The following is a 27,502-nucleotide window of genomic DNA, read 5'->3' as shown; positions in this document are numbered from 1 at the left end:
ACAACAATTTTAGTTAATTATATAAAATTGAGATACATATATGCTGCGGAAAATTCACGAAATTGATTTATCCTCGAATGTGAATATCTGTTTCCGTATACATGATTATTTCCGTTACAGCGTTATCGTACCTGCTTTTGAATTCGCAGCGGCTCCCGCAAATGCACTGGCTTTATCTCCTGCTGCGGATGCTGCGCTATTCGCACTCGCTAATACGCTCGCTGCTGTATCATTAGAGTCGTCATCTTTCGAGCCGGATGCAGAGGATTCGGCGTAGGACGAGGCACTCGAGATGCTCTTTCCTCTGCCTCCGGATTCCGCAGATGCGCTTGCGGCAGCCGAGGCCGACGAAGCTCCGGATCTTCTCTTTCCTCCGGATCTTCCCTTTCGTCCGGATTTCGCAGACGCGCTCGCATTTGCGTTAGATGACGCACTCGATGATCCTTTCCCGGATTTACCATCGCTCTCTGACTCTGCAGCTGCACTCGCGTCTGCACTGGCTGATGCATCTGATGATCCTTTGCTCTCCTCTTCTGAATCAGCCGATGATTTGGCATCTGCATTCGCTGATGCATTTGACGAACCTTTTCCGGAACTATCTTTTCCATCAGATTCTGCGGACGCTTCGGCGTCTGCGTCCGCTGACGCACTTGATGAATCTTTTCCAGATTTACCCTTTCCCTTCGATTGTGAAGACGCCTCAGCATTTGCGTTTGCATTTGCCGATGCTCCCGATGAACCTTTTCCCGATCCACTTTTACCTTCCGATTCAGCTGATGCCTCGGCATCTGCACTGGCCGACGTATTCGATGAACCCTTTCCGGATTTACCCCTCTTGCCCGATTTTGCAGACGCCTCAGCGTTCGCGTCGGCCGATGCTTTCGATGAACCTTTTCCCGATCCACTTTTACCTTCCGATTCAGCTGATGCCTCGGCATCTGCACTGGCCGACGTATTCGATGAACCCTTTCCGGATTTACCCCTCTTGCCCGATTTTGCAGATGCCTCAGCGTTCGCGTCGGCCGATGCTTTCGATGAACCTTTTCCCGATCCGCTTTTACCTTCCGATTCAGCTGATGCTTCAGCATCTGCACTGGCCGATGCATTCGACGATCCTTTTCCTTTGCCCTTAGAGTTAGCGGATGTTTCGGCATCCGCACCTGCTGATGCATTGGACGAATTCTCTCCGGAATCATCTGTTCCATCCGAATCCGCAGATGCGTCAGCGTTTGCATTCGCAGAAGCGTCCGAAGAACTTCTTCCAGATTTACCATTCTTACCTGATTCCGCGGATGCGTTTGCATTTGCGTCCGCGGATGCGCTTGATGAATCTTTATTACCGTTGCTGTTTGACTCAGCGTTGCTCTTTCCTTCTGCTGACGCATTTGATTTTTCTTTTCCAGCATCCTCTGATCCATCTTCTTCCGAATCCTTTTCCGAATTGCTCGATTTTTTACCTTTACTGCGTTTTCTGTTTCGTGATTCCGCTGCGGCACTAGCATTTGCATTCGCTGCTGCACTGGATTTACTATTTCCTTCTTTACCATTGCTCTCTGATTCCGCTGCAGCATTCGCTTGACCGCTCGCTGACGCTTTCGATTGTCCTTTACCATCATCATTCTTATTTTCATCGTTATCGTTGTCATCTATTGATTTTTTATGACCGGAATTATTGCTCGATATTGCCGATGCTGCAGCATTTGCAGCCGCTGCTGCGCTGGAACCACTTTTGCCGGCACCAGCTTTACTTTGTGCAAAAGCCGAAGAAGCTGCACTTGATGATGCTCCATTTTTGCTGGACCAGGTGTTAATTATATTGGAAGCTCTGCCACTTGCACTCGATATACTACTGCTTATTGTTCTACCTGAACCACCAGCATATCCTGCTCCATTACCACCTCTTCCACTATTTCCTGCTTCATTATCATTTCCAGTATTTCCAGCTTCATTGCCACCTCTTCCGGTATTCCCTCCTCCATTATGACATTTTCCAGAATTTCCATTAATACCTATTCCATTACCACCTTCTCCAGTACTTCCTCCACCATTTCCTCCACCATTTTCTCCACCATTTCCTCCAGTATTTCCTCCTTCATTACCACCGCTTCCAGTACTTCCTGCTCCATTGCCACTTGTTCCAGTATTTCCTCCTCCATTGCCATTTGTTCCAGTATTTCCTCCTCCATTGTCATTTGTTCCAGTACTTCCTGCTTCATTGCCATTTGTTCCAGTACTTCCTGCTCCATTGCCATTTGTTCCAGTACTTCCTGCTCCATTATTACTTCCTCCAGTATTTCCTGTTCCTCCAATTCCTCCTATTCCAGTAGCTCCTCCTCCATTGCCTCCTCCATTATACCCTCCTTTTCCTCTATCCAAAATTTTAGCTGATAACGATATCTATAATTTCATACATTAATAGTAAGTGTTTGGTTTTTGTAAAATTTAATATAACTTTTTTCGATTTTTTAACCTCAAAAATATGAATATTACAATATGTTGTATATTATGTAATTTGCATTAGACATGCGTGTATTATTATTATTTATTCTATTTGTAAAAGTGATAGAAAGAATTGTTTAAACATACCAGTGAATTATCCTTATGTGCACCACCTGTCCAACTTCCGCCGCCACCGAATATATTTAGAATAGGTAAGCCACCTAAAAGACCACCTAAACCGCTAGGAAAGGCGACTGCCCATGATACGGCAATCGCAAGCAAAATGATAATCTTCATGTTTCCTTATACTTGGGAATACTGACGATTGCAAAAGATAATTCGACCATTTTATACTCCAGATCGCAATTGTGAAAACACAAGTAGTTGTATTTCCGTTATTTCATGCAATTCGTTTTTCTTAAAAATGTTATCGATTATATTGCCACTCGGACGGATGATACTTCTTTAATTGTGACAGACAAACTTTATTTCTACAGATGTCATAGTCGCTCGTCGTTTTTACAATAACAATTGTTTGTTCGGAACGGATACGTGTACGTGAGTATATAAGATACTGTAGATTGAGAGAGAAATATCCGTTGTCATCAATCGATCTTCAAATGCGGACAGATTTATGATTTTGTACTTTATCATTGTTGTAATATTAAGAATATTTTATCGTGAAACGGAAATTAAAACGAATCTGTCAAAGTCATATGCACAAGATAGGCATTAATTATTAACAAAAATAATAGCAATATAAGATAGGATATAAAATATACAACAATAAAATTTATTTATTCGATCATTTCAATTTGTCTATATTGCTTAATTGATGACATGCTTCAACAATACAGGAAACCAAATCATAAATACAGTGTTGAATACAGTAATAAGAAGATACGTATCATTGTTGTGATACGTATTTTCCTTATAGAACAAGCGCATTTCTTTAAATTAATATTATTACGAATAATTTAATGGAAAGTGATAATTTTTACTATTAATAAAATTAACTATTTATTATTTTGCAAAAGATCAACAAATTTATTTTATTTTATTTTATTTTATTTTATTTTATTCAAAGAGAATTCTTTTTTTGCATAGAATATATTTTAAAACTATATTTTAACGCAAGAAAAAGAACACGTGATTCATCTATAAGAAAACTCATTAAATTTCTTATTAAAAAGAAATGAAAGATCAGGTTGTATATACTGCGATATTTATGTAATGAAATATGTCAACATAATATCTTGTAACGAACCATGAAACAAGCTTATTAGCAGTGAACCAAGTTCATAACCGTATATAAGTTCACGCGCGCGTATTATTGCATTTTTTCCTTAAATTATATGTCTACTGTGACCAACAGCATTTTATTAATTATACATGCTATTGATTGGCCAACGATCAAGGATGGTATAAATCAACTTTTACTAACATTATTATTTCTTATAATTAAGATTCAATAATTCGCAAAACAATGTTTTATTTTTATAGTAATATTATACATTAATAATAATTGTAATGAAAAAAATGAAAAATACACGGTATATTAATTTTTTGCAAAATTTCAAATTATATCAGATGTCTCTAATTAATTTCGTCACATTACGTTCATATTCTGCGAGATGAAAATATTTTAAGCTTTGCTGAACAAAAGCTAATCAGGACTCTTTTGTTGACACTCACCCGGATATTATATATTTGTAGGCGTCGACCTGGTATAGAAAAAGAGATGCTGACGCACTTTTTTCCTTATTTCGTGGACTTAAATCAGATTGAAATGTCAGAACGCGCTCTCGCGAGCGGGATTGCCGTCTTTTATCGTTCGTAGATTTTGGAGCTTTCACGAACATAAGCGGCCGCACAGAGGAAAACGCAGAAGGGGAACAGCTTGCGCTCTCAAGTATATATATACATATATATAGATATACACAGGTCGTCAGTTAAAGGCCCCATCTCGCTCGCGATGTCGCCGATGCTTTAGAATATTAGCTATTTTCCGCCCGGCTGCGCCGGATGAAGCTGCTCGCCTCTTTCTTCTTTTTTCTTTTTCTATGTGGCGTGTTACCATTTCACCTGCTCTCGGGAGAGAAGAAAAGTGGCAACTGTTGGGAATATATATTGTGGATAGAGAACAAATTTGCGTTTGGATAGTATCGCGATGGAAGCAGACATCTGGTAATTATGCATCTACATCAAAGAACATCTGCATCAATCGATCTTTTCTAAATTCAGAAAAAAACTCGTTTATTCTTATATTAATATTGAAAAATAGAATCTTTTCTATACGGGATTTCTTTTACGAAAGCATTATCGAGGCAATTAAAACAATCGTTATATAAATAAAACATGTATAAAAGAAAAACAAAACAAAATAAAACAAGAAGAAAAAACGCTCGTACATAAAACAGCCTCAAGCGTACGAATATTTTTAAGCTAACACCGTCGATTCGAGTGGTTGATATAAAGTAGAGGATAGAAAGAGTACAATGAAACAGACAAATTGCCCAAGGCGATAATTGTACGTTGTACTACGTGCAAACGTAATAATTCATTTCGCAAAATCTATCGTTCGAATCTTGAGGAGGCACCTTCATACTTTCCATTCCGCAATCGATAACTTCACATACGTTTAGCGTCTACTTAATTCTACGCAAGCTTATTGCATATTCTGTTATGTTGTGCCCATGCTTGTCGAAGAAAAATATCGTTTGCAAATTATTTTCAATCTCTGTCCAACCGCAACGCGGAAGAATTAAAATCTCTTTGTTTGTATATGCAATAACATCCATTATAAAACCGTACGATAAATATCTAAGATATCAGATGCGTATATGCGTAAGGTAAGTGATGCGCAGCTACGCTTAAGAAGAAGGCTTTACCACGTGCGGGATAAATCCGTAAAATAAAAGAATGGAAAACGCGCGCGGGACAACGTAAAGTCTGAGCGTTATCCAAGAAAGCGTGGGTCGGATTCAGTCGAGACATTTACCTAAATCGTCCTGTATCTGATCCAGTTTCGAATGGCGAATATAAAGTAGGTGCTCGATTTCTATCCCCGGAACGCGCCTCTCTTACTTTCCTTCTCTGTAATGCGAGAAACGACAGGGTCATCGACATTTCGATGTAATTTCGCGAAACGTCATGAGACGAAGAGGTCCTGATGAGCGATCGATTCGTGAAAATTTAATTACGCGAATCGAGAACGGAAATGTATAGCGGATTCTTTAAACTTTTATCAGGTAACAAAGATCAATTGGTCATTCTTCTGCGTGACGGAAGTAAATTTTTGCAAATGTACTTTATTTTACCGTGGTGGGCGTAATAACACGAGGCAGCTGTGCGAACGTGTATTTCCAAGTGCTGCGAGTGCTCTTAGTTTGCAAAGTTTGCACAGCAAATACACATTGTTATAGGATATCGCAAAGTACGTTTAACACAACATTTTACAAACCAGAAATATTTTACATACTCTACGCTATTATTTACAAATGTAATTTAATTGTGAAAAATAATAACAAAGCAATCGTAATGAAGTAACTTTGAAAAAAATAATTATCATTATTTTGTTACAGAGAGCAATCTTGCAACAAACTGGATAATACTCTCCCTTTTGTCGAAGAAAATATCCTATTTGCATAAATTAAAAATAAATTATTCATATCTTATAAGTAACATGGCAGTGCATTAAATAAAAACGATACTAATCATTTTCCTATCGATTCTTTCGGAGTGTGTGTGAAATATTAAAGCCACCCTGAGTTACAGAAATACGTTATATTCCCGACAGAATCGTTTGGAAAGTTTCCAGTTAAATGTTTATTCTTCAAAAACGATTTTATTTTTCATAAAGACGTATTTGCTGTTTATATGATTCAACTATTGTGAATAATTCTACTTGTTTAATTTTTGTTACTTTCGATTTCGTGAGTTTGTAAATTTAATTGAACAAATTAACTACATGTGCAATGAAACATTTATATGAGTGTACAATAAATTTTAAATAAGTATTACCTGATAGAGTTCAATCCTCTTCTAAATTATCTATTGTGATTGATTGAGAAAATTCTGTCGGTTTATTATGTTTAACGGTTTTTGAAATTACTTTGAGAAATTTTGTTGAAATATAATCTTTTGCGATTAAAATGTACAGTACAATATTGTGACATCTGCTCATTGTCGAAGACATATTAGACACATATGTACTCTTATGAATCCGTGTTGAATGAATATATATGTATATACGGATGTCTTTTATTCAAATTTACTGCCGATTCGTATGTAAAGTAATATGTTTCGAAGCTTTTGTAAAGCCACTTTCCTCTTTAAATATTTATTAAAATCAATAGAGATGTGAGAAAGAAAATGAATTTTCGTTCTCGTTTTTAATTTTATTAAAAAAAAACAATTAATGAGGAATGAAGATAGATAAATATATTTCAGATCGATCAAAATTAATAAAAAATGAAAAGTACTTATGTCATCATACTGTTGAAAGTGATTTATTATATTTTTTTACTTTCTGATGAATAGTGAAAGATCGATGCTTGATATAATACGAATATTAATGATTAAACAATAATAATTGAATTGATAATTTAAAATATAATCTTTATATAATGAGTACGATAATTACATGTTTTCTTCTCGAGAGACGTATCTCTTTTACTAGGACGTAAATCATGATGCTTTATTGGTCCCTCGAGAACTAATTAATCTGCTGGTGGTAACAGTTAATGAATCTGCCTGCGAAAGCTGTCTTAACTTTTGTGCAGAACATGCAGAAAGATGCCTGTTTTGCAAGCTCTCGTCGAAAGGATGAAGGACGAAGATAATAATTAATATCGTTTATTCGCAAGTCTGATATCTTGCGGCGGTATTCATCCGCGATTCATTTATAAGGGCAATATCTCGATTCGGGATCGATTCATTTGTTACTTGACGAAAAGAAAACGACACAAGAAATACTTACGCGCGACTTATGCAGAGATACATGATACGCGTCATGGGAAATCTTGCATCGATCATTATTCAAATAGATGAACCCACGATTAACGAGCGACTATTCGCATTGATAAATAAAATATATAATATTTAATCAAAAATATTAATATAAATTTTTTAATATAAATTTATATAAATTTGAAATTCACACAAGTTATATAAGAGACGGATAAATTTTATTCATGTATAAATTTTATTTATAACTTTATGTCATTTAACACTCGGTTTGAAAAAAATGGAAGCTTCTGTTGTGACTATAACACTGTGTACTTGAACACTTCCCATTAACGCTCTGTATTTCGATGGCAAGCGATGACATAAATTGGTTTACCGTGTATGTACGTATACGCAGTATGCTACGCAATACATAATATATCTACCAACCTACAGCCGGTGTCCCGGTTCCCTGACGGGGTTCCTGGACCCCTGGCATTGTCCTCGCCGCATAGTTCATCGATCATAGTCGCCTCGAGACAATGATTCGGAGAAATTGTTGTTTCCTATGTTGCAACGAGTGCGCATGGTATCAAGATGGAGAGCCGGTGGAAGTAGCGATGATGACAGTTGGTTATCTGAACGAACGTTTTTTATGCTAAAAACTGTGCACGCAGAATATTGTATTTGAATGAAAGGATTTTTTATATTTATCTCTGTCAAAATAATATTATTACGATGTAATGATACTCACCAAGTACATAAAATAAATTTGGCGAATGAAAGTCGCTACATGAATGTTGAGCACCATTAACAATAAGTAAGTTTATCTGGAATTCTTACATCAGTGTACTTTATAAATTAAGACATTTTAAGAGAATTAAAATCGTAATTAAAAACTAAATTTTTTATCATACAATGTTGATGCAAATGTTTGATTGCGATCAATTTGAATAAAACTAGTGCAATGAATTCCGAGATCTAATAATCGTATACTAAAAAGTTAATATGTTTTTTTTATCATTAATTATTCTTCAGGCTCACGTACAAATATTATAAAATTTATTAATTCTAATTTTAAATTTTTATATATCGATTCGAATTTATTGTTAGATGATTTTAATAGGAAATACAATTTATCGCTTTTTTTTGCAACAATTAAATTTTCAAAGCTATTTATATTTTATATACAAGAATAAATAGATAATTTTTTCACAATTACATGATTAATGTAATTTAGCATAATATATATTTAATATAATAATATATATTTTAGCATAATTATATGCTACAAGATCTACGGAACGGCAGTAATTTGGACTCGAATCAAAAGAATTGAGACCGATTATTTTCGATGAGATCGATTGATTTCGATTCTTATTGACTCAATATTGCACTGATCGCTGTATTCATTCATTGTTGTAGTTCATTCGTTGTATTTCATTCATCGTTTTCGTTCGAGTATGCTCTGCTTATTCTTTTTATACATTATGAGCTTTTCTTCAGAGGAATTCTCATATATATGTTTACCAGGGATGGGAAAGTTACTTTTTAAAAGTAACTCGTTACCGTTACTCGTTACCGAATAAAAAAAGTAACTCGTTACCGTTATTAGTTACTTATTTGTAAAAGTAACTAGTTACCGTTACCGTTACTTCAAAAGTAACGATTCGTTACTTTTCCCGTTACTTTTAATGTTAAAACAAGATAGAATTAAATAAAAAATTTACTTTGGTAATATTTTTTATTAAAATATTAATATAAAAGCAACAAATTCTTTATTTTAAATTTACAAAACCGTAAAAAATTTAAGGAGATATAGATTTTAAAGCACTTAACATGTAACTTCACATGTAAATAAAAAAATTTTAATTTCCATTAAATTTATAAATACAGCTAAATTTACATTCTTTTTGTGCTCTCGTCCAATATTACGTCAAACTTAAAAGCTGGCTAATCACATCCATTCCTCAGAATGAAATAACTGTGATTGACCAATGATGTCATTAATCGCTCCAGAGGTGTCTGTGAGCTGGCACGACAATCTACGAATTTCGAAAAAATACTAAGAGTTCTGATAGCACTTTTCATAGTTCTACAGTTCCTGATAAAAATTAAAAAGAGTTCCGCATTCCTTATATTAAAAAATCGAAATCGAAAAAATGTCGTGCTAACTTCGCGAATCTAGCACGACACTCTTCCCTCCAAAGTACCAAAACGCGTTAAATATTATTTTTAGCAAGAGTTCCCGATAGTTCTGCTATAGTTCAGCCTATATATGTAATTTCAGATCGATATTCCAAAAATTAATAATTTTTTATGAATTTTTAATGTTCTTGACCAGCACGACAATTAGTGAAAATGTGTCGTGCTGATGATTTTCCCTAGTTTTAACGGCAATTCTGGACGGTTCTATAAAAGTTCTGTCCTTTAGAAACATTTTTACGCAGAGCTCCGATCGTTTACTATTTTATAAATAATTATTTAAAAAATCTCTCTGCTTAAAAAATGTTTCTAAGGAATAGAACTTTTATAGAACTGTCCAGAACTGCCGTTAAAACTACGGAAAATCATCAGCGCGACACATTTTTACTAAGTGTCGTGCTGGTCGAGGACATTAAAAATTCATAAAAAATTATTAATTATTGAAATATCGGTCTGAAATTGCATATATAGGCTGAAATATAGCAGAATTATTGGGAACTCTTGCTAAAAATAATAATATTCAACGTTTTGATTCTTTAGAGGGAAGAGTGTCGTGCTAGATTCGCGAAGTTAACACGACCTTTTTTCGATTTCGATTTTTCAATATAAGGAATGCGAAACTCTTTAATTTTTATCAGGAACTGTAGAACTATGAAAAGTGCTATCAGAACTTTTAGCATTTTTTTTAAATTCGTAGATTGTCGTATCAGCTTCACAGACACCTCTCAGGGCAATAAATTTCATCCGAAATATTATCGAATTTTATATGAATGTCGGTCGATGACTAAAAATTGAATATGACAGAAATACGATGTCATAAGTATTTTTAAAATATGAAAAGTAACGGTAAAAGTAACTGTTAAATTCGTTATTGTTACTAAAAAAATGTAACTGTTAAATTCGTTATCGTTACTAAAAAAATGTAACTACGTTATCGTTACTAAAAAAATGTAACTGTTAAATTCGTTATCGTTACTAAAAAAATGTAACTACGTTATCGTTACAGTTACAGAAAGAAAAATGTAACGCCGTTACCAGTCCGTTACCAAAAAAAGTAACTATAACGGTAACGGCGTTACAAGTAACGCGTTACTTCCCAACCCTGATGTTTACAACAGACTGCATTCTGCTATAGCGATCGCAGTAATTTTCAACAGAAAATCACGCAGTTAATTTATATTAAACCATCAATAAAAATGTGATTTTAAATATGACCGCGTGCGTGACACAGCATTTTAATTCCGTAGAACGGAATGGAATGTCCAACCTTTTATATGTGCGCGAAACGAACACGAGGGTCGTCGATTTAATTATTTGCAGGTTCTCGTAAATTTATCGGCAGATCTATATGCAGAAGAGCATTGTACATATCGAACACTGGTGCTATAAAGCCCGAGATTAAGTGCCATAACAGCCACAAGCAGCTCTAATAAAATATAATGTTCTGTATGTGCAATCGATATGAGTCCCTTATGCTTGCGGCCATTTCATTAAATATTTGCTTTCTATTTTATCATACTAGAACATTATAAAGCGCGCGCTATGCACGTGCCGTATAGTTTTACTGTGTAATGTGATACGAGAAAAAATATATATGAGTATATTATTCATATATACAGAGTGTTTCATAATTTCTTTATATATTTTAAGATAGCGTGTTCTAAAGATAAAATACAATATAAATATCAATGTACTAGACTGTATTATTAACCGCATTCACGATGTACAATGTGTCACCAAACTATCACTAAATTATTTAACTAAATTCAATAACATTCACATCACCAATCAGACATAATAAAATATAATTAGTTATAATAATAATATAACATACCTTGAATGTTGCAATAATTATTTTATATATTATTTTATTTAATATTTGTTTCATAATTCTTTAGATTGTTTGGAAATATGCTTTGCATTTTGAAAATATTCTCTAGATCATTTAAAAGCTTTGCTTCTAATAGAATCTTTCCATATACATATAATATGTGTTTTAATCTTTTCTTCACTAACAATCTGAATAAAATGCTTTAAAATATTACTAATTAATCTTGTTCACAGGTGTTTGTTTTTTATTTTTATTTTTAAAAGAAGGCATCAAGTTTACAATTTTTTTGTACTTATTTTGTACTTATTTTTTATGCTTATTATATATGCATAAATTATTATTTTACTTTTTTTATGATAAACGCAAAGAGCGCCTTGTACTTTACATTTATGAATTAAAACGTATAATATATAAGATGTGATTATCATATATTAATATACACGTAGATCTTTCTCTAACAAGAGGATAGACCCTGCAAATATTTGATGTAAGTGTGCAAACAGCCTGTAATAAATGGTACTATAAAGCCAAGTTCTCTCCGACGTTTCTGGTTGTACGACGCGCTTCTACCAGTAAATTTTCTCATATCCCTCTTTGTCGGTTTTTGCATATTGCGGCCAACCTCCATTTTGGCATCTATCGAAACCTATCCGACACCTACAACTTATCTATAATGCCGATGTTCAGCCTCTTAGTGTGCTCCACATTTGCGCCGAATCCTGTCCTGCACGTATGAATGGATGTTTGCGTATACGTACACTTAAAGTAGCTTAAATCGGAGCAAGCTGCTTTAATTGTCAGCAATAGTATCGACGACATATTCAATATATATTATTCAATATATATCATATCATATTCGCATATATTCAAATAATTTGTAATAGTACCTGAAGGAAAGATTTACTGCAGGAGGAGGGAAACAAATCCGACTATCTAACAATATTTTTAAACGATTATTCATTATGTATGCTATTTTAATGCTCGTATCATATTTCAATTAATTCATATCCCATTAGTTTACGGCTCGCGTAATCAAAAAGCGTATACAAATTCTCGTGTTTTATATGGTAATTTATGAAAAGTATGCTTTCTTGCGCCAACAATGTGCTAGTTACAAATTTGAAACTTTCTCGCAAATTATATGTGTCTTTAAAATTACAAAATTACAATATCAAGGAGCGCTGTCTTCAGAAATTTACATCCTTTGAATACCGCGCTCGATTTCGATGCTGCCTGTCATGTGCGCACAATGTCAAATATTATATTCGGAGATATGTATGTAACGACTCCATATTTGTCTTGTCAGAAGAATGTTTCGCGAGGAAAAATATGGAAAGTACTTACGTGGCAGAGGACGCTACTAAAGATTCGTCCGGCAGATTGCCAGAAGACAGTTCCTACCCTTGGAGACCATCATGCCAATTGTGACTTCGTGAGTGGAATATAAAGGCGAGGTCGGCCATTATAAGTTTTCCACTTCTCTCATCAGACTTCAACCAGCGCAGCAAAAACCATTGCGTTCTATTAATCGTAAGGATAATTGTTGCAAAAGAAAGGTCAGCTCGACTTATCCACGGCAAAGTGGAAATGCTGATGAACGCGAACAGACTTTAAGATGCTAACACACTTAATCAACTTTAATCCTTACGATCTAAACGCATGCACAAGAAGTAGAGATTCGCGAGAAAAGAGTACAGCCTTTTAATATAAGAATATGCCATTATTATACGTCTCGCATTTTAATATCCGGTTGCAACGTGGTAATTGCGTTCTTGTAATCGGAGACCGTGATAAATTGGAAATATTTTCGTTAGGAAAGGAAGCAGTCATTTGAAATATTTAGTAAAATCGAACAAGAATATCGAATAACTTTTTAATTGAACAATTTTAACATGTTAATTGGAAATCCAGTGGTTGCCATTTTTCCGCACATAGTTATTTTCAAGCGCTCTTTTTCCAGCAAAGCAGATATGTCTGCGGTCAGCTGTATGCGCAAGAATATGCACTGAATTAAATCACCGACATACCAGTCGTTATCCACTTGCATCGCCAGCACAATGTTGTACTAGGTATATGCAATCATCCGCCGTTATATTTGGACGCGTATTGTCGTACATAAATTGTAAGCTTTTTATTTTTAGTATCCCGTTGCAAGCGTTAAGCGCGCCAAGTGCTGCGGAATAGCCATAAAGTTGCCTTTATGATGCTTTTAGTGCGTGAACGCTATAGCGAGCATAATGGCGAACCCCCATTGTTTTCCAGTCGACCTTGAAGAAACGCTGTAGAAACGCCCAGAGAGAGGAAGAGACGGTACGAAGCTTTATTATATCAGCAATTATCGAAATGCTTATCCGGATCTCTCTCGTGCTCCCGTATGTATCGATCTCTTGCGGATGTTTCCGCGCTTTATTGCAGCACGTCTTGGATTAATTCAATTGAATTCAGTCGGAACGTCTCTTCCTGATTGAATCCGATGGATCTAGCTCACAGTTTTCCTCGTACGATTAATCTCGTTCGTATATTATTTATATTGGAGCCGTGCAATCTACTGCAATCGCGTTCTGCTCTACAAGATGTTATATATAAAACGTTTTATTGCAATGGCAGAGTATAATGAAGGTGTTCGCATTTACGTTGAAATACAAGAAAGTACCTTACAAAGAAATATTATTCAGGACAAGCTCTTTTATAAGATTTCGTCGCGTATTTGATTAGAGAGACGCAAGTTTTTAACGTTCGTAAAGCTTTAAGACTCTTCTGGCGCGTCGCCACAAGATGTTTGCAGGATCAATGCGATGGAATTTATCATTTCATCTTTATCTCGAGGACCGGTATGTCCTGCGATTATTCAATATCTGTGTCTGCATCACTTGGTCTACAAAAAAGATTTTATGACCCTGTTATAGAGGTTCTCTTAGGCCGCAGGGCACGGATGACCGAGTTACTTCAAGCCCGCACGCTGCAGAATCACCAAACCATTCATTGATACATCTCTATTGGCGATTAATGATAACCTGCGTGCTTTATTAGCGTTATTAGTCTAGCATTATTTATTTGCTTTATGTCGTAAATAATATTTATTCCGGTTTATCTGTGCATCTTCTATACCCGGTTTCGTGTTGTAATCGTTTTTCATTCAACTTTTTTCCACGTACATCCAAACTCGTGTATACGTTTGAGTTTACTTATTATTATTAAAAGGCAAAACATGCCGCGATATATTTTATAAGCTAGAATCGCGCAGCAAAAAAAACATCGCGACCTCGCCGGAGATGAAATTGAGCCTGCTTCATTCAGTCACGTTGAGGTATACCGAGTGTAATAGATCTGTTAAGTGGCAGTCATGTCAATTAGATTAACTCGGAAGGTGGCTGGTTTCAGGATTACTTAAACAGTCATTACAGACGCGGTTCTCGAAAGTGTTTTTAATATCGTGGTTATATTCTGTGATGGTTATATTCTGCCGGGTAATTTGTAAAACTAGACAGGACAAGCTTCTTGTAAAGCGATATACATTCTAGAGAATATATACTCTTTTAAATTTAGATGATCTTATACATACTTGACTCTTATACTGGGTGCTTTTTAACATTGTTGTGAAGATAAAGATATCACCATTAATTTTAAAAATCTTACTCAAGTACTCGTTCATTCCTGGTTATTTTAACTTCAGGTATTTATACAAATACATAAAGTACGAGGAGTTTGTACTCCTTGACACATGTTTCTTTTCGCGTGCTTCGTACTCAAATTATAATAAAGTCCTACGAGCCTTCGAGAGACGTCAGGGAGTTTAGGAATGAAATAGGTTAAGATAATAAAGTCTCGAAAGTTTTCCACGATTGAATTCCTAGAGTCTCGCTACTGTAATTATAAGTGGATGGAGTTTGCTCGAGAACTTACTTGTCGCAATTACCACTGTGCGTTACAGGTCTAAATTCTCACGATAAATACAGCTAACAGTTGTCAGCGATGGATCGCATATTCTGAAATGTTTCATTTATATTATAAATGCTATCTGCATTTTCACATATTTGTGCCGTTATATCAAGGATTTAACGGGCTGATGATAAATTAACGAATTAATAAAAGACAGACATAGCGATAGAGACAAAATTTGCATACATATATACATTGATCATTTTTACTTGTGTGGTATTTGTAACGATTTTTTTATTACATACATATATCACGCAATTTTTAAAATATTTACTTTTTTATGTTTTGCAGAATATTTATTTCTCTCTAAGATTCATTGATTTCAAATTCGTCAAAGAATTTATTATCAAAATTAAAATTGTGACTTGCCACAATTAAAATATAGAACTTATCAGTTTTATAATTATTTTGCATTTTAACTATGAGAATATTGCAGGTATAAGTAATATGTGTGTGTGAGAAATAACAATGCACTTTGTAATTTTAACATTCATCGAACAGGCCGATGTCGGTTATAAGTCAAATGTAAAGTAAAATGTCACACTATTTCATTTCGCGCGAGATTGTTAGATAATTCTTGCGCACAAATAGGCGTATATATATATGCATATAATGTACCTGATAGTTTTTATCCGTCCTCATAACTACACCGCAGAAACGCGTCTTGAAAAATATACCGCAGAGAGGTCGGCTCTTATTGCCGCCCACGCTCGTAGAATCGTATCGTCTTGAGGATTGCTTGTCTGCGTCTCCAGCAACATTAATCAATGTCAAAGAACTCTTATAACGTTGGAAAATGTGCAAGTGTATAATTGTGACCATTATGCTTACGAAATTCACGTAATGAGCGAGAAATTCAAGTTTTTCTCAATACATTATAAAAGCACAAATTGCGTGCAGACGAGCAAAATGTTAACTTAATTGGCACCTCGAAAATTATTACGATAATATAGCGATAGGTTTGCACGTGGAAATGCCTGGCATGTACTTATGTATTATTCGCACCGGTACACATCTGGCTTGATCGTGAGCGGGCTGCTTAGATGCGCCCCGCGGTCGAGCACGAAGACCTAATACACTCCTTTGAAGTCATTGGTATACACAAAGCCGAGTCAGTTGCCACAATCTGAATTATTACACCTTACTACCTCTGACACGAAATACGTTGGTCGACTACTCAGCCGTTGAAACACCGGCGGCTTAATTAATGGCGCGGCGTCATGAACGTGGGCAATCTCTGTCGGCAGACTCGTTAAATTATCACACAACAACTCATTAAATGCGCTCCAATAACGGCGGCCAGGTACGCCGCATCCTGTTATCGATCTAGCGAGAATAAGCTGCACACATCTTGCAAATGTTTTCCGTTAATTCACTGATTCGAGAAAGCATCTGAACACGATTCGACAAAAAATTTCATACTCGCGATTATTCCAGCTTTCTTAAAGCATTTCTTCTCCCTGAAGAGTATGTAAGGATTACATATTATTTTAATACTGTTGCTGTTTATGATACTGCAGAATTCTTGTAAAGATGCTTGCAGATCTATTTATCGAACGCGTTTATGCAGACAATTCTCTTGGAGTGCGTATACTACGTGGGAGGTAAATAATTACGTACTTCTAACACGTAAATAGTTACCATACTCCTAGACTTAATGAACTCCTATGCGAGTACTAAGTTCGAATAGAGAACGCGTTTTCGTTCACAAAATTGCAACGATGAAGTTGCGAAAGTACAAAATTCAGAAATTTAATAGATTTAGCGAGGAAAATTTATTCGAAGTTGTCGAAGAAATTTTCCTCCTTAATTAGCTTTACAGATTTTCTGAAAAATCGTTCGACAAATTTTACCTCCGTCTAATTCTCTTCGTTAAAATGTTATTTCTTAAATTTCAGGAATCCTGTTTCTACCTCGCATCACCTTCTCCTCGTGCCCCTTTGTTGAAGAATACTTCGCAGGATGTGGGTCAGTGTGAGCGGGATATTCGCAGAATCTGTAAAACGATTATTCGAGTTATTCAAAGCGTAGAACTTATAATGTTACTCTGGGAATTCTCTCCTAAGAGATCGCTATCGCCCAGCCCGACGTCCGTGCCGTATGTAACATTTCTGCAGCATTTGAATTCTTCTCTTCGCTTTCGCTGGTCGGTGTTGCGATATACCACGGGTCCAGCGCTGCGAGGAGGCTGCGAGGAGCCGTCTGATAAATGGAGCCGGCTGAAATTTCAACGATAGCTCCGCGCACGATTTCTCACGAACTCGCACCAGGATGGAAGAGTCTTTCCGGCTTGGTCGGTCCACTACAGTGAAGGTAGATTCAACTTCTTACAATTATTCAAAATGTACGATTTATATAATTAATATAAAAAATTTCATTTTGAACAAGTCCTTTTGCACAGTTTTAATGCTGCCAAAAATTTTTTATATGTTTGAGAAGTGTTTTTTTTCTCTTTTAGGAGAAGATTTGATAACTTTTTCTTGACAAATTATATGTACGCAATAATTATTACATAAATGGAACAATCATATATATTTTAATCCTAAATATTTCAGTTGTTATTTTATACAAATACATTTAATTTGATTAATATTCAAGGATCATACGAGAGGAGTATGAGTGGACGTTTTAAACCGGTGAATGAACTTTCTTTCTCACATGCTGCATCGAGAACAAAACGCAACGAGATACATATTACGCTTCGTGATGCGAGATCAGATACATCGTGCTGCTTGCAGAGTCGGACGATTGGATCACGTTCCCATTCTATGGTTTATACTAACGAAGTAGCACCCTGTCCATCGAATCCTACGAAATTTCAAGAGCGATGCGGTTTGCAACATCGATACGTGATATAATATTTTCATCGAACTTGCGTATACATATAAAAAAAATCTTTATTTTCTCATACTCATGCTTACCGTTTAAATTTAATCTTGTACAATCGAGATTACATTAATGGCTGGAGATGTATTTATACGATTATTCCGCGTTTCCTGCACCTGCTCGTGAGGTTTCAGACGCGGTGCATGTCGATCCGAGGAGCTGCAACGGAGGAGAAAAAGGAAAAGAAAAATGCGGTACGATTCTCTCAAGCTGAAATTTTGTTGTTTTCTCGTTCATTCAATTATTCAGCTTCACTACAAAATTATTAAATAATATTTTTACGAGATCAAATTGTGTATAAATGGGATCGATGATATAAAAAAATAGATATATCGATATATTTATAACACGAATTTCATAAGGATCAGATGAAATAATTTATGTTCAGTAATTTGCTAGTCGAAATTTGCAGATGAATGATGATAAATTATTTTCTCAAACGAGACTAGTAGTTGAAATTAGTTGTAATTAAAAAAATGATTATATACGTGGTGCTTGAAACAAATTTTACATTTTAATTAATCGTAAAAGTATAGTAATGCACTCGGGAAATTGCCAGAAGCTTTACCTTTCTCGTTTAAAGCAACATTATTGTCGAAGCGTTGTTCGTTCGCTCACGATTACACGTTTTTTCCCCTATTATCTTCATCCAAACGAGAAATTGTTAAAAGATTAAAAAGGGATCGGTAATTTCAGCGCGCGCGTTAAAAATTTATTGGCCATCGCTATTTTAATCCCTCGCGAATAATGTCTCCATTTTCTGGCTAGTTAGTGTCTCAATCGATCGGGTATCTGCAACGGCAAGACGATTGAGGCGAGGAATAGATTTCATGTTCGATTGGATATCTCCGAAGTCTATCCCACTTTACAATTACACACTATCGAAGTAATAGCGACGTTGTGCCCCGACGATGTAGGATCGAACAATTACGTGGCACTAACCACCTCGGGCCAGATGTGATAAGACAAAAGTCTCGAGTAGCGAAAGCCAGATTGGATCCGATACGCGGCTGCGTTCGCTTCTGATAAATCTAAATAGCGGCAAGATGGCGTGAATTACTTGCATATTATAAGGTAAACGCATATGGCGAAAATAATTGTGGAAATACTACACATTCGAATCTTATTACAACTATAATGCAACTTAATAAAAGTTTATGCATAAATTTATTATCTAGACGCAAGAATCATTCTCTAAAAAATATTTTGAGTAAAAATATTATGAATTTATCTGTGGAAGCGAGGTAAAGTACACCGATAAATAATTACATGAAATGTAATTGATCTATCATCTGTTTTTAGAAATTATTGAAATTATATTTTTTTCATGTGGCATAAATATAATTTATTTAATAACGACTTAAAGAGAGAGAGAAATACATAATATTATTATATATGTATATTTCTCAACTTGTGTTATATATATATATATATATATATATATATATATATATTCAAAATAATGAAAAGTAAGTACCCAAATGATATTCTCTGTTCAAAAAGTAATAAACGCGCGATTTAAATGCAATTAAACGTAACTAGGAAAGACCTGTGATAGTGACATTCGACGGTAAAACGGAAGTAATATCAGTTAATTAACAATTACGGAAATGCATTACAAAGCAGAATGTTAAATGAAATCATTAGAAATGACATTAATGTTTTGTTAGGCTTCTTTGAGCATTTTGTATAATGAATGTCAGAAAAGAGTAGATATTCTCGATGTCTAGTTCTATTTATCAACTAGCTGTACCCTGCGCGCGCTGCTACGCCTACAAAAATCGAATTTAAAGAGAACTCGTTATAACAATTCTGTGCTCATTTTTTTTTATTGAAGTGCTCTTGGATATACAATATTTTTTGTTTTTCCGTCTGGTGCGTAAACGATTAAATCGGAAGGTTTCCCGACGCGTGAGGTGGCCACATACAGCTGTCCATGTGAGAAACATGGATTTTCCAAATTTAATCCGCAAACTTGTAGCGATTCTACATTTATGAATTGCACTGATTTGTATAAACGACGCGCGCGCCACCTATTGGAGAATTGTTGTACTAAGTCAGAAACCTTCGCGGGCATGCGCACAACAACATGTCAAAGTTTCATCGCAATCGGATGATCGGTTTAGGAATGCATAAGGGACAAACAAACAAACATTCATTTTTATATATAGAGATGTATTAAATACAAGCTTTAGAATTTGCCATCAATAGAATCGTATTTTTTAAATTTACATTGTATAATATATGAACTTTGAGATTTAACATATCGACGAGTTATAATCATTATCTCCCTTCTTCTAATCTAAATCAGATACATGAAACTGGTTTTTAAGCAATGATACATAGTGTTGTGAAACCAGATATATGACAATTTTAATTTTGGAGAACAACACTTTATTCTCAAACGTGACATATAGAACCTAATTCGATTGTCAAAGTATTTTATGATCATGTCACTCCATGTATAATTAAACGAATTTCATGCACAACGCGAACAAAAGACGAATCGCATTTATATAATTTTTCCAGGACACGATTGATAATTTCAATTTTAACAGAATTTTAAAATGTCGATAATAAAGTAATTATATTTAAAAGACCAACAAATTCTTTATATTATCGAATTATGTTCAAATTGTTGCATTATATTGTTCCATTCAATTTTATAGAAAGACATAATCATGAAGTACAAAAGTACTTTAGAAACATTTGCTGTTACAACTATTGTATATTAAATCATTTACATAACAAATTACAAGATCCATATTATTCTCAGAGAAATATAAGATTGCCATAGAAGTCTTTGAGCAGATTCCTCGTTTTCTTGCGTCAAAAATTGCGAGAAAATAGTATTTTACTCATATAAATGCTACAAAACGGCATTCTACCAGAGTTGCACTTGATGGACGGAATCGGCAACTTGGCGAACAAGGCGAAAAATTATCCGGAGCCCAGGACCATTCATTGTCCTGCGTTAGCAATAAGAACCGCGTGACTCGAGTGCAGCATTGCGTTGCACCGGCTGGAAAACTTTCTTAAGTAGGAAGTCGACGAACTGGAGAGGCGAGCTTTCCGTGCCAATACATATGGCGCAAAAGCAAGAGAGAGAGAGAGAGAAAGAAAGAAACAGAAACGGAACCGCAGACCACCTAGAAGTAGAGAATGCCGTATTTCGTCTGTTACGAAGTATGCTCTCTTGGAGAAGCTTCGAAGTAATCGGAAGGTTGAGATCTATCTCGTTCGCGCGCAAGGAACGCGGAAAACGGGAGGAAGGGTTGAAGAGAGGATTGTGTGCGGGAGCGCGCGCACAGAATTGTTCGTCGAAAGTTTCCCGCTTCCGCACCCTCACAACGAAAAGCGTCACTTGGTAGTTTCTGCTGAATTGTGATTGGAGCGGATTAAAACGAGTGAGAACTAACCGGAGTGCCGCGGCACTTTGAGACATTAACAAAAGCGCGTGGACCGTTTCCGACGGAAGTATCTTATTGCGACGAGAGAATCGGGAGGAACGAATTCCAATTGCATTGATTAAGATGCAGATGGTGCTTAGATATTTTCAGAAAAATAATCTCAATGTAGAATTGCACGAGACACCCCAGAATTAGTCCTAATATTGTCTTGTCTCGAAATTCGGTACTAAAATTAAAATTGTCAAAATTATTAATTTAAAAAAAAATTAAAATATATATATTTATAAATTAGATCAAACACATTATGTGAAAAGTAAACGAATGACATAAATAATAATAATTATCTTAAATTATTATATATTATAAAGATTGTTTTATGTATATATAAATATTATTTTAGATAAATATTCAGCATTAAATAAAAATTGATAATAAAATCAAGACAAAACAATACAAGACAGCGATTTTAACATTCAAAATAAAATTTAAGTTTCGAAAATTTTCAATATCAATATAATATTTTTAAAAACATCGTCTTATCTCGAGTTTTGTGCAATCTTATCTCAATGAGAGAGATTTAATCACTTTACAGAATTATATAATATTTACTATGGATTGTTGTGTGCTACATGAATCTATGAATTGTGGGGACACACTTGAAAGTCCTCTTCCGGATACGCAAGTAACCGGAAACTCTGTGTATCTCTTTCAAAGTCTACATATTGTTTTGAGAAAGAGAGAAGAGAACGTAAAGAAGCCATACATTATTAAAACGCAAACAAAGAAGATGTATCTCTCGTGCTCATATATTGGATTATCCCCCAGTTCCCGCGTTTGTACGAGAGATCGGGAGCGAGGGGCCGAGGACCGCGACAGAAATCTCCAAGGAACATAGAAATTCCATATGCGGGAGCATCCGGAGAGGACGGGTTTTTCTGCCGATCGGGCCCCGAGTATTGAATTATACGGCAAATTCGAGACGGGAGATTTATCGGAACGAAACGCGACGCAATGTAATGTGTCGCGTCGCGTATGCGAATATAGCGGTACGTACTTTTCAATGTGGTGCATAAATTTCGTGCCGGACGTCATGCTTCTTCTCCGGGCCTTCGGCTGATATAATATTTCGTCGTTCCCCGATATTTTTGCCGCTGGGCTTCCGTAAAAAGTGTTGTTAAAGCACCGCGGATCGACGCAAGGCGGCGAATACGCCATATTTGAAAACGCCATTGTTTTAATAATAACATACGCGCGCGCAAATATAAAGCTGTATTCTCGAAATTATTTTCCAAGGAACAAAACCCGCATTCTTTATAAGGACATGTTTGTGTACACCGTAATTTCGCGAGTGCGCAGAGCTATTTTTAATAGGGGAGCCTTAATTGCATTTTTAATTAACGTTTTATACCGACTAACAAAGTATGAGTATAACATAAACTGTGACAGATCCATTCTACCGTTCTAATAGCTTTGGAGAAAAAAATTTTAAATTTCCCTCGATGTCCGTTTCTTGCTTTACTCATCAGGCGAGCAATAACCGGTAGGTTGGTTTAGTAGGAACTGCGACGCGGAGACGGTGCCGTTATATGCTGATTAAGCGAGACGAATTACGGAATCTCGAAATTATGCCCGCGGGTCGCACGAATACATCGGTTCGAAGGGGACCCCTTCAATTTTCGTTAAATTAAATTCATACCAGATTCATAAATTTCGGCGATTCTATCGTTTGTCATTATCCAATTACGAGGGTTCTCGATACTGAAAAAAAAATATAGAAAATAAAATAGCAAAGATTAAACGTTGCTCTTTTTTTCAGCAACCACATTGGTAAGATTCTGCGACGCTTCGTATTATAATACATACCGTGTGCAACTCGTTGCTCGCCGGTCCATGAAAGATTGTGGGAGTCAAAGGGAACAAGAATGGAGAGTGGTATTTGCTGAAGAGACGCTGTCTTTCTTCCTCTCTCCAACTCTATATAAGCGGCCGCATTTTCTGCTGCCCTTTCCTCCTTATCGCCTCCCTTATTCCTCGGAGCCTAAGGAGGACGAGTCGAGATGCTCGGCTTAATGGAGGGTTAAGGCACGAGAAGAAGAGACGAAGCGCAAAACAATATCGGAATGTGCCGTTGGATAGAGAGGAGAAAGAGGAGAGAGAAAAAGAGAGAGCGACTTCCCCCCTAATCCCCATCCATCCTGTCCGTCTATGCGCGTACTCGGATAATAGATAGCGTGTACAACTTTGTGTGCATGTGCGTGTATTTGTGTGTGAACCGTGCACGGGGTCGGCCAACTCGTATGGGGTAATTGTTGCGCCCCGGCTCCGCAGCGTCGGATAAACCGTACAATTGCCGCGCCGCAAATCAGGGCCCAGGAGAGGCACAATTAACACATTGAGCTAAACCAGTTTCGAGCTAATTTACGTTCAGCGACTCTCCATTGCCGTCTTAGTTGATGATTGGAGTGCGCGTAGATAAATAGCACGAGAGACCCGAATCGGAAGTGTAGAAACTGCACAGAATGGGTTTGCGATTTAATTTCCCATTTGTCTTGTTCTCGGAGAAAATATTTTATTTATTCGTTTCGATTTTCCGATATGAGATATAATAAATGCAGAGATAATGTCGATATTTTAGAAAAAAATAAGAACTTTTTTATGTTAATTTCAGAAATTTGTAAAAGCAAAATTGCAGAAAAAATGCTAAGATAAGCGAATCGCTTTTTATCGCTTCAGTTATATTATCGATAAACCATTACGTATGAATTCCAGTAGTAATTTGTTGGTGTCAATGAGTTATCGTTGGTAGCGAAAGCATCGGCAACGTGAACAGCATCCAAAAATTGAGACACGTAGACATCAAATTGATTTTATCGCCTCGTTCGAGTCTCGTCCGACGATATAAGCGCATTGTAGTGCTAACACACTCTTGTTATTTACGAATTTCGCCGATAATGGCATATCTGTACGGAATCGCCCGAGTAAGTGCACCGTAAACCTTTGCCGAAGCTCGGCTGAAACGTGTCGCGATTGGCAATACGGTCGTGTACGCTGGATCGCTTCTCGGAGGATCTCTTTTAAAAAAAGACAGATCTCTCTTTTCAAGATTTTAAGGCGTCGTAAAATAGAACGTAAAATAAAACTCAACTGCTGATTTAACTAAGAAGCTAATTTGTATTAAAATATAATTTCGATGCGAATATCTATTCCGATGAAACCGTACAAATTGGCCTTCGGCGCTATTTGACCCTGAATTTATTTGATAACCACTGGTCGGCTGTATAAAGCGCGGTGTTTCTTTAAACGCCGTGAATTCCTTTACCGGCGTAAACACGTTATAATTTTCTTGTACCGCGAATAATTGCGCGATCGCTGCACCATACATTCCGCTATTTTGCACTTTGTACGTTATTATCGTGCTTCCATTCCGCAATGAATGGTATGACACGGCGGCCGGAGTGTACAATTATCTCGCTCTTTGGAGTGCAAAGTATAACGCCAGTACGAGATTACATGACTATCAATGCCGTGCATTAAAATCACCATCGCGGGCCGTATAATACCGGTGTTTCTTGCACACGATGCGTTTAAATGTTTCGAAATAATTATACCAAACTGATAAATATTCAGCCAGGAGCGAGTATCTATTTCTGTAATTTTCTCTCGTTTTAGCGAGCGACCCCACGCATCTCCCTGGTGAGTTAAGATAATTTCGTGAGATCGCTTATTTAATAGAATATGGAAGGAAACTAAGTCTAGGAAAGCAAAGATATATTATATCGATCGCGATACAAGAAAAATACACTCTGCGAATATGCGTGGTATTTGTGATAAATAGACGCGTAAATAAATTTTTCACTATTTCCTATGAAATTCAATTTATTAACAAATATTATACAGTTTAATCATGAAAGTAATCCCCATCATTTTCCAATATATTTCTTTTCATCTCTCAGACAAGTTATAGATTCCGGATCGATAGTCTGGTTTTCATTCGCGATGAGTTCACCGATTCATATTTTCTTATTCCTAATTTTTCTTCATCAGACAAGATGCATTATTTTCCTACGCGTTGTCAGACCTAAGATTGCAATTCGACGAGATCTCCGAAAGATCTCTCTCTCTCTCTCTCTCTGGTTCTTCTCCTCTTAACGAACGCCTGTTTTACCTTCACCTTAGCTCACGCTTGGGCTGTGCGTACGAGATAAACGCTCGTTCGTCACTCGATAATTCTTGGCGAGCGGAATCGCGAGAAGGCGGCGCGGCGAATGCCAGCGGAAGCGCAATCGAATGCCAGTCATCCGAGATTCATTCGCAGGCGCTTGTAGCGCGAATACCAACCCGAGTATAACGGGGTTCCTCCTCCGCGCGTCTAGGGAGGCGAGATAACGGCGGACGAACGAGAGTTTTGATAAACTGCGCCGATGCGCGGACGATTTATCACGTATGCACGCAGATACGCACGCTGGAACGTTCGCTCCAGATGAATCCAACTCGCCCGCGGTCCGTCACCTTGCAAATCGATATCTTAAGATTAATCCTCGCGCGTAACAGGGGTTGTATAATCAAGAACTCGCTGACGTGACCCGTCAATAATTTTCAAAACTATTTAATTGTAGGAAATATTGATAAAAATTGCGTGGCGTATTTTTTCTACGAATATTTATATCCTGTGTTTTTTCTCATTTTTGCGAGATCCATCGTATTCCTCCCTCTCTTTTTCGTCGCGATGCAATTCTAGGTTCGCTTTCTTAGTTTTGCCGAGCCTTAAGGTTAACCAGCGTATCTTGGCACTAGCGGTTTTGCACGCCTCAGCGCGTCCCGATATAAATCAAGCAAAAAGAGCAGGCGCACCTACCCGCGCGAAGCCTCCGGCCTTCCCGGACCGCGAACCTTCTCACCCCTCGTCGCTCCCGCCGCCCATTTCCGCTCTCGCTCTTTTACCTTTGCATTTCCCTGTCTGTCTCGCGGACGATTTTATTTATTATTTCGCCGCGTTGAAAATATTTATCACGGGCCAGCGTAAAATGCGACACGCAACGCAAACAATGTGATTATCCGCGTTCGCAAAGATGGCGGACGGGGGAGATGATAATCATGTCGCTTTGCGTTTATCCTCGGTGAGGCTCCGCGCAAAATTTATGGGGCGATTTCAAGCCAAGCGTGTTCGTTTTATCAGCATATTTCATGTGTTGAAAACACATTACCAAAGTGAATAATTTCACTATCGATTTAACAATTGACGCTGCAGCTCGTAATTCACGCGGATTTTCTATTGGATACGTAACTTTCACGGCGCCAGACACCGCGAAATTTTCAAAATATTCACGGTAATTTCGGATTTTACGAGCCACAGGCGAGTCGTTTCCACATCGATCGACCGGACGCGTAACCGCGTTGAATCAACGTCGAGTGTCGTTTAAAAATTGATTACCAGTTTTAAATCGGTACCAATGGGTCGAATGTATCATCTATGTGGAAACCGGCGCAACGCGCCACAAAATTATTAATCGCCGGCTCTCTCGCTTCCGTAAAAGACTAAAAGGGATATTGCAAATCATTATAACATGGTATATTAGAACGAATATTTTTAAAATATGAATACAAAAGAATTTAATTTAATAATTATAAATTTTATATAAGAATATAGATGTACGAGATAAAAAAATATTAATAAAATGGCATCCACGGTTGCATGCGTGATAAAACCATTACATGTAAGAGTCTCTCAAAGGCATTAGATTGGAAATTATGATTGATCAAATAATAACTTAATCTTTGTTCGCAGGGAAACCAGATTGTAAGACAGATTCCGACTTCGCATTAATCTTGGATAATTGAACAACGG

At 36.5% G+C, this 27,502-nt stretch overlaps 1 protein-coding gene and 3 long non-coding RNA genes across 7 annotated transcripts; 1 reads left to right on the top strand and 3 right to left on the bottom strand.

The window, feature by feature from the left end:
• Nucleotides 1-114: 114 nt before the first annotated feature.
• On the bottom strand, nt 115-2,736 carry LOC145972605 (uncharacterized). The gene is made up of 3 exons (XM_083101334.1): nt 2,587-2,736; nt 1,062-2,397; nt 115-761 (listed from the first exon to the last, which is right to left on the bottom strand). Exons 1-3 carry the CDS (start codon nt 2,734-2,736, stop codon nt 115-117), a joined length of 2,133 nt encoding a protein of 710 aa, XP_082957460.1.
• A 10,545-nt stretch (nt 2,737-13,281) lies between these two features.
• Nucleotides 13,282-14,785, bottom strand: LOC145969447 (uncharacterized). Its single transcript, XR_014438099.1, has 3 exons — nt 14,368-14,785; nt 14,076-14,297; nt 13,282-13,988 (listed from the first exon to the last, which is right to left on the bottom strand). It is a non-coding gene; the product is annotated as an uncharacterized LOC145969447 (long non-coding RNA).
• Nucleotides 14,773-27,502, top strand: LOC145969454 (uncharacterized). Of its 4 annotated transcripts, none has more exons than XR_014438109.1 (5): nt 14,773-15,095; nt 17,260-17,674; nt 17,960-18,441; nt 19,020-19,321; nt 27,443-27,502. It is a non-coding gene; the product is annotated as an uncharacterized LOC145969454 (long non-coding RNA). The 4 variants fall into 4 exon arrangements; XR_014438100.1 differs by having other exon boundaries at nt 19,016-19,321; XR_014438105.1 differs by lacking the exon at nt 27,443-27,502 and adding an exon at nt 19,426-19,502 and having other exon boundaries at nt 19,016-19,321.
• On the bottom strand, nt 17,903-19,206 carry LOC145969441 (uncharacterized). The gene is made up of 3 exons (XR_014438097.1): nt 18,816-19,206; nt 18,283-18,406; nt 17,903-18,169 (listed from the first exon to the last, which is right to left on the bottom strand). It is a non-coding gene; the product is annotated as an uncharacterized LOC145969441 (long non-coding RNA).

The sequence above is a fragment of the Camponotus vicinus genome, unplaced genomic scaffold (assembly GCF_025532165.1).
Source record: "Camponotus vicinus isolate PSW18456_S1 unplaced genomic scaffold, iyCamVici1.0 SCAF_1, whole genome shotgun sequence".
NCBI classification, from domain to species: domain Eukaryota; kingdom Metazoa; phylum Arthropoda; class Insecta; order Hymenoptera; family Formicidae; genus Camponotus; species Camponotus vicinus.
This window is presented reverse-complemented; position numbering and strand designations above follow the sequence as displayed.

Bases quoted from the DNA above. Each gene is read 5' to 3' on its own strand.
- LOC145972605 (XM_083101334.1), bottom strand. From the start codon at position 2,736: ATGAAGATTATCATTTTGCTTGCGATTGCCGTATCATGGGCAGTCGCC. The intron at 2,398-2,586 runs GTATGTTTAAAC...ATGAAATTATAG, and splicing joins CACATAAGGATAATTCACTG to ATATCGTTATCAGCTAAAAT. The intron at 762-1,061 runs GTAAAAGCGGAT...CTGAATCGGAAG, and splicing joins AGCATCAGCTGAATCGGAAG to GTAAAAGTGGATCGGGAAAA.